This window comes from Salminus brasiliensis, chromosome 2 (assembly GCF_030463535.1).
Source record: "Salminus brasiliensis chromosome 2, fSalBra1.hap2, whole genome shotgun sequence".
NCBI classification, from domain to species: Eukaryota; Metazoa; Chordata; class Actinopteri; order Characiformes; family Bryconidae; genus Salminus; species Salminus brasiliensis.
In genome coordinates, this window is record NC_132879.1 from 46,034,990 (window position 1) to 46,052,727 (window position 17,738).

The 17,738-nt window shown below is 41.2% G+C and overlaps 1 protein-coding gene across 1 annotated transcript in view; it reads right to left on the bottom strand.

The window, feature by feature from the left end:
- Positions 1 to 3,941: 3,941 nt before the first annotated feature.
- Positions 3,942 to 17,738, bottom strand: part of camk1da (calcium/calmodulin-dependent protein kinase 1Da) — a 77,520-nt gene continuing 63,723 nt past the window's right edge. The window contains exons 8-12 of the mRNA XM_072672935.1: positions 13,697 to 13,809; positions 12,911 to 12,989; positions 11,454 to 11,541; positions 10,836 to 11,109; positions 3,942 to 9,484 (exon numbers count right to left, since the gene is read on the bottom strand). Coding sequence (XP_072529036.1) covers positions 9,354 to 9,484; positions 10,836 to 11,109; positions 11,454 to 11,541; positions 12,911 to 12,989; positions 13,697 to 13,809 — 685 coding nt within the window. The 3' untranslated portion in view covers positions 3,942 to 9,353. The remainder of the gene's footprint in view (positions 9,485 to 10,835; positions 11,110 to 11,453; positions 11,542 to 12,910; positions 12,990 to 13,696; positions 13,810 to 17,738) is intronic.

Below are 17,738 nucleotides of genomic sequence, written 5' to 3' on the forward strand. Positions count from 1 at the left end.
CACAGCCATGTTTTAGGAAGGCACATGTTCTGCAGGACTAAAGATTTATTGATTTAATAAGCTGAGAGGCCTCACCCTGTGAAAACACCGCTTAGCTGTGCTGTCTGTGCCTGACAACTAGCCACAAAACACTGGAAGGAAAGGAAGGCTATTCTCCTCCGTTGCTATGCAACGTACCTGCCAAATGAGCATCTCCAGTCATGTGAATCACCTATGTGAGCCTCAGCGCTGCCCTCCAAATGCACAGATGCTCAGCAGTGCTACAAGACCATTACCTTAAGATGCTGGCTGACTAGATACCTGTAAAGAAAAGGCAAGAATTAACCTTTACCCACCATAACAAGTGGCCACTTGTGTAACGAAAAGAAAAACTTTCTACAGAGAAAGCTGAGAAGTGACTGGAAAATATGGAAAAATAGGGATACATCGAATTTGGGAAATGTGCGTTGATGCAGATAGCTGCTGTTTTTCATGCACACATCGCTGATGTTCATGTCAATAGAAAAGGTATAAATTGGGACCATTTGTACATGAATTATCCATTGTACAATCAATACAGCAAATATTGGTTTGATATATAAATCTAGACATTTATCCAACATCATTGTGCCTCCCTTAATAAAACCAATGCATCCCTTGAACGCATCTGTTTATTATTCAGGTTTTAATATTAATGCAGAAACTACTGTGACTTATATGGTAGCCAGTTGCTGTAGCATGTCTTGCGGAGTCCCACATGGTTCTATTTAAAGGCCTATGAAACTTTTGTTAAATATGACAGCAAAAACTGAACAGTGAGGTTCCATACAGAGTCTAAGGAGTTAAACAGTGCATGTGAATCCTTAGCAGCTTCAGTTATTACTGAGGATATGAAAATAATTTAAATTTACCATGTACCCATCATTGCTGTCCTGCACAGACCTTGTATCCCCATTTTTGTAATTTTTTACTTTGTAACATAATGTAAATCTGGCAGATGTTCATGGTAAATGGACCAATAGAAATACTTCCAAATGTCTTGAAATAAATCTATTTTACATTGACATATATTGAAAGTGAATGTGTTTTTTCCCTTTCTCCTGTCATGTTGCCATTTTGGAGATACAAGGTTTTGGTGTGACAGCAACGATTTATTCAACATCAATTTCATAATATCATTCCAAACACATGAACAACTCACAGTGAGAACTAGCTTGGAACTGAACTGAAAACAACCTCTGCATAAAAGCCACACACACACACTCTATTCCGCCTTGTAAATACAGCATGTGTGTGAAAGGGTGCAGGTCGTCCCTGCCAGTCACATGCCTACAGGAGCTCACATGGTCACTGTCCTTGGGCAGCCAGCTGTGAAAATTAAAATGGAAGTGTAGCCAGCAGCAGGGGCAGAATGGCAAACTGACCATGAGACACATGCTAATGAGAAACGGCTTAGAGCTGGGCACAGTGGTCAGCTAGGCCCGACGACACTGAGGATTAGTAATTGCCTTCATCACAGCACAACTCCTGCACTGTGTCCAATAAGAACGCCTGCTTATATGCCTGTTGCGAACAGAGGAGGGTATATGGTTAGGCAAAAACACAATTTACACAATTTTCCCCCTAAATGTAGACAGACGCATCTCAAAAAGGAGAGACCTAGATCAAGATGACCTGGGAAAGACATGTTATAGACATGTTATGGCTAACTAAGAAAAATGCGTATTTCTGTTTCACTGTTTTAGTGAACCTTTGCTCCACCAAACGGACTGTGGGTTAATAAAAATCTCACAAATCTTCTCCAAAAATAAAGACTGCATTTCTCAGCTGCATTCTTTTCAAAACAGTCCTCAGTGACATAACAAGAAACGCAGTCTTCCTTGGCTTTGAGACATGGCTAAACTGAAGATCATCTATATTTGGGGTAAAGGAACTTGATTTTTTGTCAAATGGTTCCTTTAAGCAAGATTTAAATAGATTTGTACCTAAAGGTGCTTTATTGAGGCCATTTTACAATACTAATGAGGACTAGTGATTTTCATTTGAGCCATTCACATTGATTCACTAGTCTTGAAAAAAGGATATTCAGGTGTTATTGGGTAAAAGGAACAGTCCAAGATGGAAACATGATAACTCAAAGGACCACTGGATGCTTAAATACATTCTATTCCTAGAATTAAGGGTTCTTTATATTGGTGGAAAACCTTTCATATTTGGTTCTAAGTAGCGTTAAATGGTTCCACTATTGTAGCAAATCAAAAGATCCATTTTCATTTTTCCATTTCAAAACATACTTTAACTTTATATTACTTACATTTTTTCCACTTGAATGGTGACTGTATATTGTTAGCACTTAAATGTTTTGTATGTGTAATGTTCAAAATCAATGACATACAGTGCCTATAAAAAGTATTCCCCTTCCTTGGGTGGTATTCACCAGCCTTTCCCTTTTAATTGCTTAAATAGAATCATGGTCAATATAATTTGGTCTTGAAAGGATGCTCCAAGAAATGCTCCAAAATTGTTTGGAAAAAATGACATTTTTACATGAGATACAAGGTTTTGGTGTGAAAGCAATGATATATATTTAGCATCAGTTTCTAGAATTCTATCATTTCAATAGTTTGGAAGTAGAAGAGGGGGCATTTTATGCAATGCCACCTGTGAATTATATTAGATATTTCTTAATATCTATACAGACTTTTCACCGTTCTCTTGACAGTTGTTGTGTCTTGACAAAAAAGAAATAAAGAAGGGAATGGTAAATACTCTTAATTACAGACATTTTAATTTTTTTCTGACTTCATGCTCGTTTTTTTAAACCCAGTTTGAGTCATTATTAAATGAACACCACTGTTAAAGGAGTATGGGTTTGGGCTTACATTTTTTCCTATTGCAGACACACACAAATGAATCCATGCACACAATTCTGAAACCCTGAAGTCCATGTATCTACAACATGATTCCAAATCACTAAACTCTAAACATGATTCCATTTGTTCTCGCTCAAATATTCTACATCACAGTTCTACAAATCACCAAACACAAATTCCGTCATTTAGCACACCCTGGTCATCTAAAAACACTGCCCTTAAAACGCAACACCCCGATTACCAATCAGTCTCGCTCATGTTACACCTGTGTAGAATCAATTGGAAGAACACGTTACTTGCATAAAAGCCACACACACACACACTATTCCGCCTTGTAAATACAGCATGTGTGTGAAAGGGTGCAAGTCGTCCCTGCCTGTCACATGCCTACAGGAGCTCACATGGTCACTGTCCTTGGGCAGTCAGCTGTGAAAATGAAAACGGAAGTGTAGCCAGCAGCAGGGGCAGAATGGCAAACTGACCATGAGACACATGCTAATGAGACACGGCCTAGAGCTGGGCACAGTGGTCAGCTAGGCCTGACGGCACTGAGGATTACTAATTACTAGGTCTTACACTGGTTTGCCAACAAAATTTTATTGTGCTGTACCTTCCACCATATTCCCCATTTCTAAATCCAATAGAGGAATTCTTTTCCGTGGGGGTGGAAAGTGTATGAACACAGGACCCCATGAGCGTGTGGCACTACTGCAGGCAATGGGGGAGGCCTGTGATGATATCCATGCAGATGAAAGCCAGATGAATGTCTTTTTTCCTCTGCGGCTTTGTCAAGGAGAACATCGCACCTAATGTGCATGAGGTCCCCTGGCCTGAGCAGGATCGTTGTCGTTACACATGTGACACACCTTACAGAGTTTACTATATACCATGAAGAATAGGTCACATTTGTGTTGCATATACATACAGTACTGTATGTAACCCTTCACCAAAATGAGAGACCTTGATTTCCACACACTTGCATGCATTTGAATATGTAACATGGCCTCATGAAGCAAAAACATACATGAGAAATTCTGATGGTATGAATTGGTCATATCAGTGTTGATTTGATGCTCTGTAAAAGATGAGCATCTAATAGCTGCATGTATAGTTTAGGTGAAAGAACGATTTGTGGAGTTTTGACAAAGTAGCCAACTTGAGAGTGTTGAGAGATACTGAAAATGTGTTTAATCCTTTTGGGCAAAACTGTAATACCCACCTCTGGTCGTGAGGTTACACACTCTTTGGTTCATGTATACATCTAAACCATGGAGACTTTATTTATGGTCATTCAGGATTTATTAGAGGAAAAAAAAAAAAAAAAAAAACATTCATTCCCCATTTCTTTACAGCATGGTATTATATAAACTCTGATATGTGCAGATGATTGTCAAAGGCATTGGATATACAAGCCCCATATTAACAGAAGGAAGTTTCACATCACAGTAACGTTAGTATTCATATGCCACTCCAAAATATGGAACGTCTTTGTCACATGCATATAGAGTATATAGTTCACATTTCACTGGGCGACTTTAGTTTGGAGAGGGTTGCCATGGAGATGCGGTGATCACAAGACCTGCATTGTCAAAGCATGTATTTCATCGTACATAGAGTTACATAGTAAGGGCTAGAGTGAGGGCTTTCCAAAATACGCTAACACTTCGGAGGTTGAATTTATAAGCGCTTCAAACATGCTTGGCATTTCGTTATAAAAAAAACAAACAAACAAACAAAAAAAAAAACAAAATGCTGGATGCGTCCATAGTTATAATTTCATACACGTGTTATTTATATCGGAGATGCTGCTTATCTGTATATAGGGATACCATGCTGTAATTTTGTATAATCATCAGCATTCTAGAGACAAGTCTGGGAAAAAGATAAAGAAAAAAAAACCTGCACAGTTTCGAGGGTGGCACAGACACTTGTCAATCACAGCTTTTCATTTAAAGAGGCAAACGCGACGCCTGAGTAGGTAGAAAAATGACGACATAAAGAGGTGGGACCCAAATTCCATAAAAGGGCATTTTAACGAAGCACTAAGTATAAAATGCCCACTGTTAAATATGGACTGGGATGTTGACTGTGGAATGCACAAGGTTTAGTCTTGTCCAATATTAGCATGATTTTATAGGAACAGGTAACAGACAGCGATTCATATTTGAGAGTCATTCGCAAATGTTTGGGCAATGCTGTTCAAATGACATGTTTGGATGCTTTTCTAAGTGAAAATAAGTGAACAAATCCCTCCTACAAGAAACAAGAAAACAAACTTGAATATTTATATGAAATATGTATCATTTCTGCTATTGTTTTTAGTGCCAGGGCTTCCCGCCATGTTTAGTAACAATTTAGTGCCTCAAAATTTGCAGGAGTGTGTTCCCTGTAGAGGATTTGTACCAAAACGTTTGCATATGGCTGTTTGTGCATGTCTGCCTATACACTCACAGACTACTTTATTAGGAACACCTGTACTGTACACCTACACTTCCATGCAAGCTAATCAGTCAATCATGTGACCGTAGTTCAATGCATTCAATCCTGAACACACAGGCCAGCAGCTTCATGTAATGTTCACATCCACCATCAGGATGGGGTAAAACGTGATGCGAGTGATTTAGAGCATTGATGATGCCAGACAGGCTAGTTTTGAACTGCTAATCTCCTGGGATTTTAAGCACAACAGTCTCTGAAAAAAAAAACCCAAAAACATCCAGTGACAGAGGTCAATTGAGAATGACCAGACTGGCATAAGCTGACAGAAGGTCTACAGTAACTCCAATAACTACTCTGTACAACTGTATTGAGTAGAAAAGCCTCTTGGAACGCACAACATGTCTACAACAGCAGAAGACTACGCTGGGTTCCTCTTCGGTCAGTCAAGGATAGAAAGCTGAGGCTGCAGTCGGGGACAAGCTCAGCAAAACTGGACAACTGGACGGGAAAAACCTAGCCTGGTCTAACAAATCTCAATTTCTGGAGAGGCACACAGATGTTGGGGTCAGAATCTGGCACCAAAAGTTTGAATCCATGTTCTGAATCCCTGCTTTAACAGTCCAGGCTGTTGGAGGTGGTGGCCCATGGTTTTGGGCCAATTTATACTAATCAATCATCGCTTGATTGCTACAGCCTATTTGAGTACTGTTGCTGCAGACCATGTGCATCCCTTTATGACCGACAATTTACTGATGTTCTAATGGTCACTTCCAGCATGATGAGACATGGTTACTACCACATCACAAAGCAAATCTCATCTCCAACTGGTTTCGTGAACATGACAGGAAGGACAGTGCTCTTTAGTAGGTTTTCAAGTCACCGGACCACCTTTGGGATTTGAAAGAAGGAGAGATTCGCACAATGAAAAGTCCACAGGAAACATGTCAGCATGGACCAGAATCTTAAGGGAATATGTCCAACATCCATGAAGCTGTTTTGAGACCAAAAGGAGGCCTTACGCAGTATTATTATAATGTTCCTAATAATGTGCTCAGTGAGTGTATAAAATACCCTTTATTAAAATCTGAGAACGCACACTTGAAACCTTAAGCACACGTGTAGCTGTAAAATGGTTGCGTACAGAGGCGAATAAAAATGTGGGAAAAGAGGGAGACACACATACCGAATACTAGACAGTCAATAAACAATAAAACATACAGAAGTGGGTAAACAAAAAATAGGTGTGTATTAGCATCTGATGAAAGTGTGTGTGTGTGTGATACACTGCAGAACTCCAGAAAAAGGCAGTTTTATTTTAGAGCAGAGGATGACTTGCACGTCTCAGAAGACCACACGCACACACATACATACGCATGCATGAGCGCGCACACACACACACCCTTATCACAATCAAAAACATCACCACCACCACCACCACCACCACATTCTCCTCCCAGAATCAACAAAATGATTAGCCTACTGTACACAATTTATATACAAAGCCTTTGGACCAACAGAGTGAGAACTCTGGATAATAATAACAAGAAAACCACAATAAAAGCAAACGCAACAGAAATAATAACACAGATGAGGCAGAAACTTCTCATCTACATCTCATGCTCTCATCTCATCACCCACACTGAGCGGTGGTGGAGCTGGGCTGTGTTCATAAAAACAGGGGTGTTTGCGTGTGCGGCTGTTAGAAAATCGGTCAGGATTTTCCTAAGAAACGCCACATTATTTATTTATTTATTTCTTAAACCAAATACTTTATCCATAGTCTTTAGGGTTGCACTTTCTGATGGGAATAAATTACACATCAACCACCCCACATTTACACATTTAGACCGACAGACATACACACCTATACACAAATACCTTAATAGAAACAAAGACTGAGACAGACACGCAGACATGACGAGTTCCATGTATGTCTCTGGCTAACCGACAGTATATTTAATAAGCAAACAACAAACAAACAAACAAAAAAAAACCACAAAAACACTCAGCAACAGTAATGCACAGAAAAACGGTCATCACTGGGTGCTATAGGTCTACTCTGAGCTGACTGTGAACACAGGAAAGTCTGAAGTCTGACAAGCATAGTAACGTCCTACCAAATAAGAACATTTGCTATCGACAACGTGCAGATGTACCGTAGCCATGGCAGGAACCGGCAAGAAGCGCCAATGCCTTTAAACAGTGAACGAGGACGACTCAAAACATTGGTGAACGGTACTCGACAGTGATCAGATGAAATGTTCTGAGACTACGTAGTGGAATAGGCTCACATACAACGTTCGTAAAACACATGGAGGGAAATTGCATGAAGATTCCGATGGCACTTAGGAGAACGTGATGCACCCTTCAGTCTTTCTCTGTGTGTAATATCTCCTCCTGCCACAGCAACACGTTCTAAAGGCTGCAGGAGACTAGACTAGGCTAGGCTAGGAGCTCGGAATCAATTACTGTCAAAGAGACCCGGACGCTACAACTATAACACATCTGTCCAGAGCGGAAAGTCACTGGTCTCTAATGAACCTTCTCTAAGGAAGTGGTTAAGCCATAACTTAGCCCTTAGCTTTTTAGTTAGAAGTCCAAACCCGTCTGAATATGTACTACATACACGTCTGCTATCATTCACTTATACTACACTCTCTGTAGCTTTTTGGACATATTTACATGATATGTGCCCACGTATTCACCGCCTGGCCACAGCAAAATGGTGTACAATCATCATAAGAATAATATAATTGGCCTGACACCGGGGCCTTTAATTGATGCAACTGACGCGATGGGTGGACTGTGGCGTACATAGACTGTGACGTCCCTGTTCTATTATCTATCAAGGGCTCAGGCCCGGCTGTCCTAAAGCCATTAAGGATGAGACCGTCCCGAGGCTATGGATATGATTCTAAAGCCCAGTGCAGCTGTGGAATTCCCTGAGAACTCGTACACTGGGCTTGAAGAGATGCTGCGATGGCTTTTTAAGGAATCTGTGTGCGTGTGTATGTGAGTGTATGTGTGTGTAGATGTGTATCTCCGTCAGTGAGTATATGTTTGAGAGAGTGTGTAACAGTTCCACCATTTTCAGTAATCACTGCCTGGGTGCCTGCGGCATACTGAATTTTTAAAAGACGACACATTTGAGGCATACCTCAGCGCCGGGGTGTGACTAATCGCTAATGTGACTTGCACTGTACGGTCATGCTTTTTTTTTTTTTTAAGAAGGAAAATGTATTGCGTGTTCTAGGAGATGAGCTGACTTTTATGATGACCCGAATGAGAGTTAAGAAACCCTTTACAATCTACTCTCCATCAAACACTGCAGGACGACAGTTATTCAGCCAGTGGCCGAGGAGCTCCCATGTGCAAACTAACAGATTAAACTCAGACCCAGATAACGGCTCAGAACAGTCTAACGTGGTTTATAAAGCACTTCTGCAGGTCAGCAAGACGAATCATTGAAAACCAGAGAAAGACTAAAACCTCTAGAAAGAAAGATGCCAAAAAAACTCCCAAAACAAAAAACCCTCTCTCTCTCTCAAGTCATACAACAGCCAATAGGAAGTGCCAAGAGGGGTGAGGAGAAAAGAGAGATAGAACGGAAGGGAAAAAGCAGGAAGAGCTATAGATGTAGAGTAAGAACAACAACAGTTTGACATTGGTTCTGTCTAGTGCTAAAGGCAGATGCACTCAAGCTCACACATTCCTCTGAAGTCCTTTCGGAGTCCTGTCTGAAGGGGAAAATGGCTGCTGTGATTCGTAGCACATTCAAAACACGCTCCGTCCTCAGCACTGTCCAAATCTCCAGCTACGGCCGCCGCCCTGCCTCCACATGCATTGCGCCCCTCCCTCCCCCAGGTGGCCTCGGAGGTCAAGCGGCAGGACGGGTTGTGGTGTGCTTTGAGCGGCGAGCAGCGTTGAGTCTCTCAGTGGTTATTATGGCGATTTGGTGGGTGGGTGTGTCCTCTGCCTGTCCTGGCGGCAGGGCGGGGAGCGGGCTGAGGGGCGGGCTTAAAGGGCGGTGGCCTCCCAGCTCTCTCCCCGCAGGACCTGGCGTCACTTGGTCCCAGTTAGCACAGTGCTCACCGAGGCAACTGTGGAGGGGTGTGGCCTGCAGGGCTCCACTCCTGGAGCCTGGGCGGAAGCTGCGGATGCCAGGGAGCAGGAAGTGTGGGGTGGAGCCGTACCTGCAAAAGAGCACAAGGCGTCTAAGGCTCCGTCCACACGTATCTGGACATTTTTAAAACCAGAGGTTTTTGTTTGGGTTTTGGCCTCCTGTCCACGCAAGGCACAATGTTGTTGTGTGGACAGGGATAGTACACTACATAGGGAGTAGTATGTCATTTGGGATTAAACCTCTTTGTTGTCTTCCTTCTTAATGGTGTTTTGATGGCTCTATGAGGTACTATTGCCCCACACAGGGCTAGCATGCTCATGCTCAAACGTTTGTGTCTCTTTGTGGACAGGTATAGATTTACAGACAGGAGGGAAATTTCAGTTTTTTAGAAATATCTAAATGACATGGGCCTAAATGACAAACAATTTCCAAATGATCTTGTAGAGAGAAGTGAGGAGATTAGTAGGGTGCATCAAAGGTATTTGTGACCTGCCATAAAAATGACTGGCGGGAGTGATAATAGAGAAAAGATCTCTCGCTCATTTGCATGCCCACCCTCGGCTAAGGCCAGAGAGGTGAGAGAGACATCTAAAGGAACATTTTTCGAAAGCCTTAACAATCCTATTACAATCCTTGTATATATTGTTAAGGCATCAGCTAATGTAAATAAAGTGTTGTTTAGAATGTCGGTTTAGTATTTTGTTATTCAGTATTTAAGTATTATATATTGAACAGGTCACCAATTTTCTAAGTAAATATATTTCTGAAGGTGACAGATAGATAGACAGATAAATGACTGAGGTTTTTCTTTTTACTTTTGTTGTTCTGGTTTACAAGAAAAACACTGAGTTAACTATTTGAAGCCGAATCCTGCTAAATTACTAAATAATTAAATCATGGCTTCAAAAAAATATACCATGGCATGTCCATTTATGTCCATCAGTGAGTTTTATCTCCAAGTATAGATCCAGGAGGACAGAAAAATCAATACAACCAAGAGATAGACCGTCTTATGCTAAAGCATCTATTTCTTTCTCTAGTAATAAACCGCAGAATGAATAACCATTAAAATTCAGACACACTAGTCTAGCCACAAGTCAAATCAATAAAGATAAAGTTGTTGTTAGCATGTCTCAAACGATGACCCATCTAAGTAGCCCAGTCACTCCTAAGATGCATGCAAAATCTGACTAGAATTCTACAAACTAAGCATTTGCTGCTCTACATAGAGATTCCATCTACTACTTCAACATAGTCTATTCTCACAATGATGCTCTCACAAAGTCTTATAAGCATGTGAGGTTTTATATCCATTCTTGCGAATGAGATTTTGCTTTTACAAACTTAAAAACATTTAGAAACTCATTTTTTACACTGGACATAAAAACAACGTTTACGTGAATGTGAAACCTCTCACTTACAGTCTTTGCGTGGTATAGGTGAAGACTCTGTGGACATATTGTTAATGTGATACTGATTCTGGCTCTGAGCAGGTTTCTGCGTTTGGCTGACGACTGATGCTGCGGTAGGGGTTGGGGTTTGGGTTTGGCTTGGTGATGGAGTTGCTGTCAGCTTTGCTGCCTGCCCTCGGCTCTGGGCGCCGCCTGCGTGACCCGCATCCATACTGCTACCCATGCTGCTGCCAAGCTGCAGCCTCCTCATGTGCCTCACCACTGCCGTGGCATTGAAGGCTTGCTGTCGCACACAAGCAAAAGGGGAGAACATTGGTGAGTATGGGACGGAGAGAGACAATATTATGTCATAGAACGGTTTATCAAAGAGTCACATTGACATTTTTCCCCTCTTACACTAAACAAAACTGATTGACTAAGAAATGTTTTGTGTCTAATGTTGGAGCTAAGTGGTTACTGTAGCTACGTCTCTACATAGACTTCTAATGTATCATCTAGTGTGCAAAACTAAAGAGGCAGCATACACCCCCAATCATTTTTATAAGTGAAACAATTGTGTAAATTAGATTTTGGTTAGTCATTTCTTGAAACTGATGACCTTGATATCTTTTCATAAATCAGCCTTACCCTCCATTTGCTTTTCGCAAAGTTTTTACGCATTTGACGACTGACAGACTCGTGGATGTTCTTGCAGAGGGCAGTGTCTCCAGCAATCCTGAAACGCAAACAGTATTAGTAGCATGCACAAAATGGTTCAAGATGATCCCAGGATGAGAAGAAATGCAAATACATAACTTGGTCAGGGAGATAGTAGCTAATCCATATGTCCACAGACCATATGACTACCCCCCCTCCTTATTCTGCCACGCCCTTTTTCAAGAGTTTGCTTCTTTTGCTTCGGTGTAAAATTGTTTTGGCCATTTCTCATCAAACAGTTTATGGACGTATTATATTCAAATTGAAGGTTTGAAATAGACTACTGCAGTGGACACTGTTCATAAACATTCCAACAGGCTGTTCAATGCTAATTAGAGCTATTTAGAGTATAGCTAACTAGCTTTCCAACACAACACAAAAAAAATAAACTGCTGTGGGAAACCATACCCAGTTAGCACATTCACCTAAGAGCTAACCTAGGTAGCCAAGAACCTCACAAGCACCCCGATGCATCTGCATCATCAGAGCTTCACAACTGTGTCATTCTCTGGGTAAGAATGTTCTGTTATTGGTTCTCCCTCCATAAAATGGTAAGAGCAGACCTATGGATTTAAATTTTGCGCTTTTAACTTTAATAGACGTCCTCTTCTTCAGGGTGCGATGGATGTCAGTTATTCGCAATGCTATTGTTCAAGCGAAACTCTCCTCTTCTTACGGTTACTGTGACACCGGCTGTGGAGGTAATCAGCTGCAGCACTGGAAGTTCGACCAAAAAGTAAACAAAGATGGCCACCAAAGATGGCCACCCAGTGGCTAGTTGAACTAACAAGTGGGTGTTCCAGAGATCAATTCAGTATCAGGCAGATACCATGCCTACTATGCCTTTCCTCCCTCTTTCCACACCTCCATCCACCCATCTGTGTTCTCTTCTTCCTGTGCCAAAGACTCACTTAAGTCTCTCTTTAAGTGAGTCTCTAGAGGACATGCTAATTGACAATTACATTTTTGAACACCTAATGGAAAATCAGACACACTGTGTTCAAATGGGTTAGCTGTGGGGAGGAAAATCACGATGTAGTAATGACTAGACAGTCCTCAATCAGCTACTTGTGACTAACGCATACTTGCTAAGTGATCGCAACACAAACACAGCACTGTTCTAATGTGACAGACGCCACGCTAACACGCCAGATGAAGTGTTGATAGCACAGCTGGACTGTGTCATGACAGACTGGTTAGCACCGGACTAATGTTTCTTCACACATGGGTTAAAGGAGAAAAGAATGATCTGGTGAGTTTGGCAAAGATTAGAATCTTAAGAAAGGCGAGTCAGAGGCGTTGAGAATGGGCATAACTAGAACATAGAACGATCACAAACGTTCACCTGCATGCCCAGGGCAGGAGCTTATAATAAGAATAGGACTCACCATGGATGGCGAAGAGCTTGCTCACAAGTATAGCGTTTAGCAGGATCCTTCTCCATCAAACTGCTGATAAAGTCCTTAGCTGGAGAAAACCAAACACAAACAATCCACAACCTTGAGAGCGTGACGCTTTATTTCACACCTCAGCCGCTACAAAACTGCCACCAAAGGGTGGTTCATTAGCTCCTTAGTTAACTAAACCATGCGGAAACAGTAATTTATGGATACATTAAGAACGATTAACACTGTTCATGCACTCATGAAAGACTTAAACTTGGATTTAATATTACCTTTGCCTGTTTCATTTGCAAAAGATTTGGTTTAGATCATGGCTTTACCATGACAGTTCCAAAACCAGCTCTGTTTCATGGGTAAAATAGGAGAAAAATTTAAACGCTACTGAAACAGACTGAATGCTTAAACTCAAAACAGGTGTGAGTGTAGTGAAACCCCAGAGCCTGAAGCTAAAGTGTGTTAAATGCCAGGGTGAGTGGTCAGGCACTTTCCTGTAAAAACCCTGCTTACATTTTTCCACTCTTACTGGCAGACCACATGGTTACTCATGCTAACTCAGAGTGTATGTTTGTGCTTAGGTTTGGTTGTGTGTACGAGGGTCTGAATGAGCTGCAGATTTGCCAGCTATTTATAGACTAAATCGATACCATTATGACCTAGTTCATCTCAATAGATCCCAGTGGTGTGAGGCACGCCAAAGTCCAGCCAAGGTTACTCCCTCGTGCTACATCACTGTAACAAAAACCAAAAACACCACAAGCACACACAAATTACCTGAATCAGAGATATCATCCCAGTAAGGTGCATCAAACTCATAGTCAGCTTTCAGGATCTGCTCAAACAGTTTGGAGTCATTTTCATCATAGAACGGGGGATAGCCACACAACCTGAAACAGAGAACGAGTGAAGAGATTAGTCTTCTTTACTACTAAATGTGTTGGAGGCAAAAACTAAAAAGACAAATTATATAATCAAGCAATACTTTGCTCTCGTAGCTCATCTCTGATGGCTAGCAATTTGCTCTGCTTTTGTGCATTTGAATGAGTTTATATTGCCAACATCTATCAAGAGGGAGCGCTGAACAATTCTCCAGCCAGTTTCATGGTGTTGCACCAGCTTATCTCACACACAAACCTATCCAGCTTTTCAGATTCTCATATTTTCTCATATGCCATTATCTACAGTATATGAACGCTTTAGAAGAAATCTCTTCTGTCATTCGCGAGAACGTTCCCAAGGTGCATCACAGCAATGCAACACAAGGTTATCTTCATATACTTCAGTCAAGTGCTCTAGACATCTGCCACAGTGGGAGGCTCCTGTACTGAGGGCAAGTGCGATGAAGAACAATGCTACACATATTTAAACCTCAAACAAAATCGATTATATCTGAAATGATGCCAGAGCGACATTTCAAATCTGTGGGCCAAGTCAAGAATGTCAAACTGTATTTTCAGAGAGTTCAGTAAATGAAAGGGACAACCCGTGAACCTCAAACACTGTAATCTCTTTACTGAAAAGAATAAATGGCATAACCAAAACAGAGCTGTGAAACAGGACAATTCCAAAACCTCTAAACTGTGATGCAACAGTCTGGCTGGTTGTATTTATGCCCCCAGACATCAAAATCTGATGAATACCGCACAATCTCATGTTGATGCTAGACAGCAGCACATCACTAGACTTTGCTAGTTACAGGAATATGGGTTGCTAGGCGAGCCGTTCTTATTCAAGTATCGTCTTGAATAAGACGATAAGTATCGCAAATCTGCTTAGGGCCCCATAAAGGCTTGGGCCGGCCCCTCCACTAATGCCCCCAAATCACCGAACTAGCTCAGTTGACTACTCAAGAAAGCCAAATCCATGGCAGTGTGGGCAAGACTAAAAGCTAGCCAGGTGCAATCTTTTTAGCTTACTAGCAGTAGTAGTGCTGTAAACCAGCCAATAATAGCATAGATCATTTTTCCCTCACAAGCCTTTAGAAAGAAATTCAGGGCGTTTCATTCTGAGAGAAAATAACAGGGCTGTAAACAAGCTTGTAAAATCACATCTGAGCATTTTGCGCCCTAACCAAAGTCACATGCTTGCTAGTTATACAACAAGAAGCAGACTATTTTTTGGCACCTTTAAAAGGGAAGAAGAAACTCTAAGACTCTACTGAGCGCCACTGCGTGTCATGCTAATTCCACAGTCAATTCATATGGAGGGCATTGCACTGTAAATATATAGGATCCAAAATAAACACTCCTCTAAGTAGCTGTGGCGGCCATAGCCCGCTGGGAAAGAAGACAGCTGATTAAACTGATTAAGCCTGAGCAAAGAGCCAGAATAGATTTCAAAAATACATTTTGTGGAATGTGTTTTTTTGCCCCCCTGCCCCCTTTCCTAATCATCAAAGTCGTTAAAATGCCTTTCCCCGTGGGTACGCATGCCAACGGTGGTGTAGGGGAGGAGAAAGCTGGTAATTTTCTGCCTGATTTCGGGCCGATTAGCTTTGTGTTTTCCGTTCTTAACGTCAGGTTAGCTACGCAGAGAATTAGCGCTGGTTGTGCCTGGGTGCCAATGCAATCTTTACACCTGAGAGGAGGCCAATCAGCCGTGAGATCGGGCTTCGGGGGCAAGCCAGACTGGCTGGGGCTCGATTGTGAGACACTGGTAACAGGGAGAAACGCTGGCACCATGCAGTTTTACGCAGCAATATCTAAGTGTTCTGACAAACACAGCGCAAACAAGCCCCCTAAACACAAACCCACACAGAGCAGAGACACTGCTGTTCAAAAGTTTCAAATCAATTTTGCCAGAAATGTCCACTTTCCCTTACTTTCCTATTAAATAATCCACTGAATACTAAATGAATTATGTCCTTTTATTCTACAACACCTCCTTTACACTGATCAGCCATACCATTAGCACCCCCTGAAAGGTAAAGTGACATTGACTTCATCTACAGTAGCATCTGTCAAGGGGTGGGATATATTACGCAGCAGATTGAAAGGCTACTGAAACAGACTGAATGCTTAAAGTCAAAACAGTGTAGTGTGAGTGTAGTGAAACTAAAATGTGTTAAATACCGGGGTGATCAGGATCTGGATCAGGTGACAATGGCAAAATTGTGATAGCTTGACAACTCTGTTATAACATCTCCAAAATATCAGGTAGGTCTTGAGTTTTTTTTTTTTTTTTTTGGTATGCAGGGGTCAGTACCTACTAAAAGTGGTCTAAGAAAGAACAACCGGTGAACCGGCAACAGAGTCATGGGCACTAAAGCAGTTCATGGAAGCTCGACCTCCATCTAATCCACAATAGATCTCACCATTTGAGTCATGGAGTCCACAAGAGCTCTGAAGGCTCCACAGTTCAATTCTGGGGGCATGTATATGCTTAATGCTGCATGGTAGTGCCATGACTAGGTGTTTTTTTTTTTTAGCATTTATACTATTATAAAAGCTGAGTAACAAATCAGACTGAATAAATCCTTACATCATATCCTTTTCAGATTTCTTAAAAACATCAGTATGTTAAATGATAAATAATACAGAATAATACTTTATTTATAGTCATACTTTTGATCACTCTTGTCTACTTAACAGCTTTAAGACTTATATGTTTCCCATATAATGGGAACCCATATAATGTTCTGGATATTAATGTCATTACAACTTCATTCTCAAATGTTCTGCAGCTTTCTCAGTCAACTTCGATCCATCTACCGGACACTGCACAGTCCAAATACTAGACTGGAGTCATTTTAAACATTTTCTGCAATAAAACGATTTAAAAATGTTCAAACCAAACTTTTGAAGACATGATCTTCTAGGAAAGAGAATGCTGTGCAGCGAGAACACTGAGCTCATAAAGCTCTGCATGAGTCAGAACAGGGGGGAGGAGAGAAAGCCTGTCTCCAACACTTAACCCAGTGACAGCTGATTCACCAGTTTGCTGAGAAAATGCTCAAGTAGCTTCACAAACACTGGATAAAAGAGACCCATGTAGAATGTTTTATCTGAGCTGTCTGGGGATAGAAAGAACAACCTAGTGCGCACACACACGCGTACACACACGCGTACACACACACAGCCAAGGGGGCTGCTAACTAACTTGTGTTCATGCATGATTGTACTTATGATGGATTGACATTTCGATTGACAGACTTGAAGAGAAGAGAGTTGGACAGGGTTATACTGAAAGACACTGACAAGTTTGTGCATAGTCTTTACTAGTGTTGCACCATACAGACACTTTATTGACGCCGATACTAGCACTTACACACAGTATCAGTAATAGAAAGCATCAATACCATGAAGCTTTTTTGACGCTCTACTTTTTTTTTTAAGTCATAAATTGTTATTTCCATTAAACATACTTTTAATGGAACTTTTACATCAGCACTTTTTCCATGTAGTGTTTCAACTTGTTTACAGCCCCCCCCCAACAAAAACCCAAAGATTTGTGGCAATTACAAATTTTCACAGCTCTGAAACTTTCCAAATGTGCAGTTAATCGACGCAGTAAATGCTGTTCTTTCAAGCTTATTATATGAACAAGATATAAAAAAGTACAACCTATATAAAGTGGAACACTATAAATATCAGGATTCATAGCCAATCTATCCAGTATTTAGGTCACAGTTTGTATCGTTATCAGTACGACATATCGGCAGAAAATTTAGAATTCGCATCAGCACCGGAGGTGAAAAATAGTATCGTGCTTCCCTAGTCTTTACATAGATTACATGTAAAGACTGTGGTTCATTTTGTGAAGTGTTTAAACACAGACCACAAGATAGCAGTGTTGTACTCTGTCTTCAGATCTCACC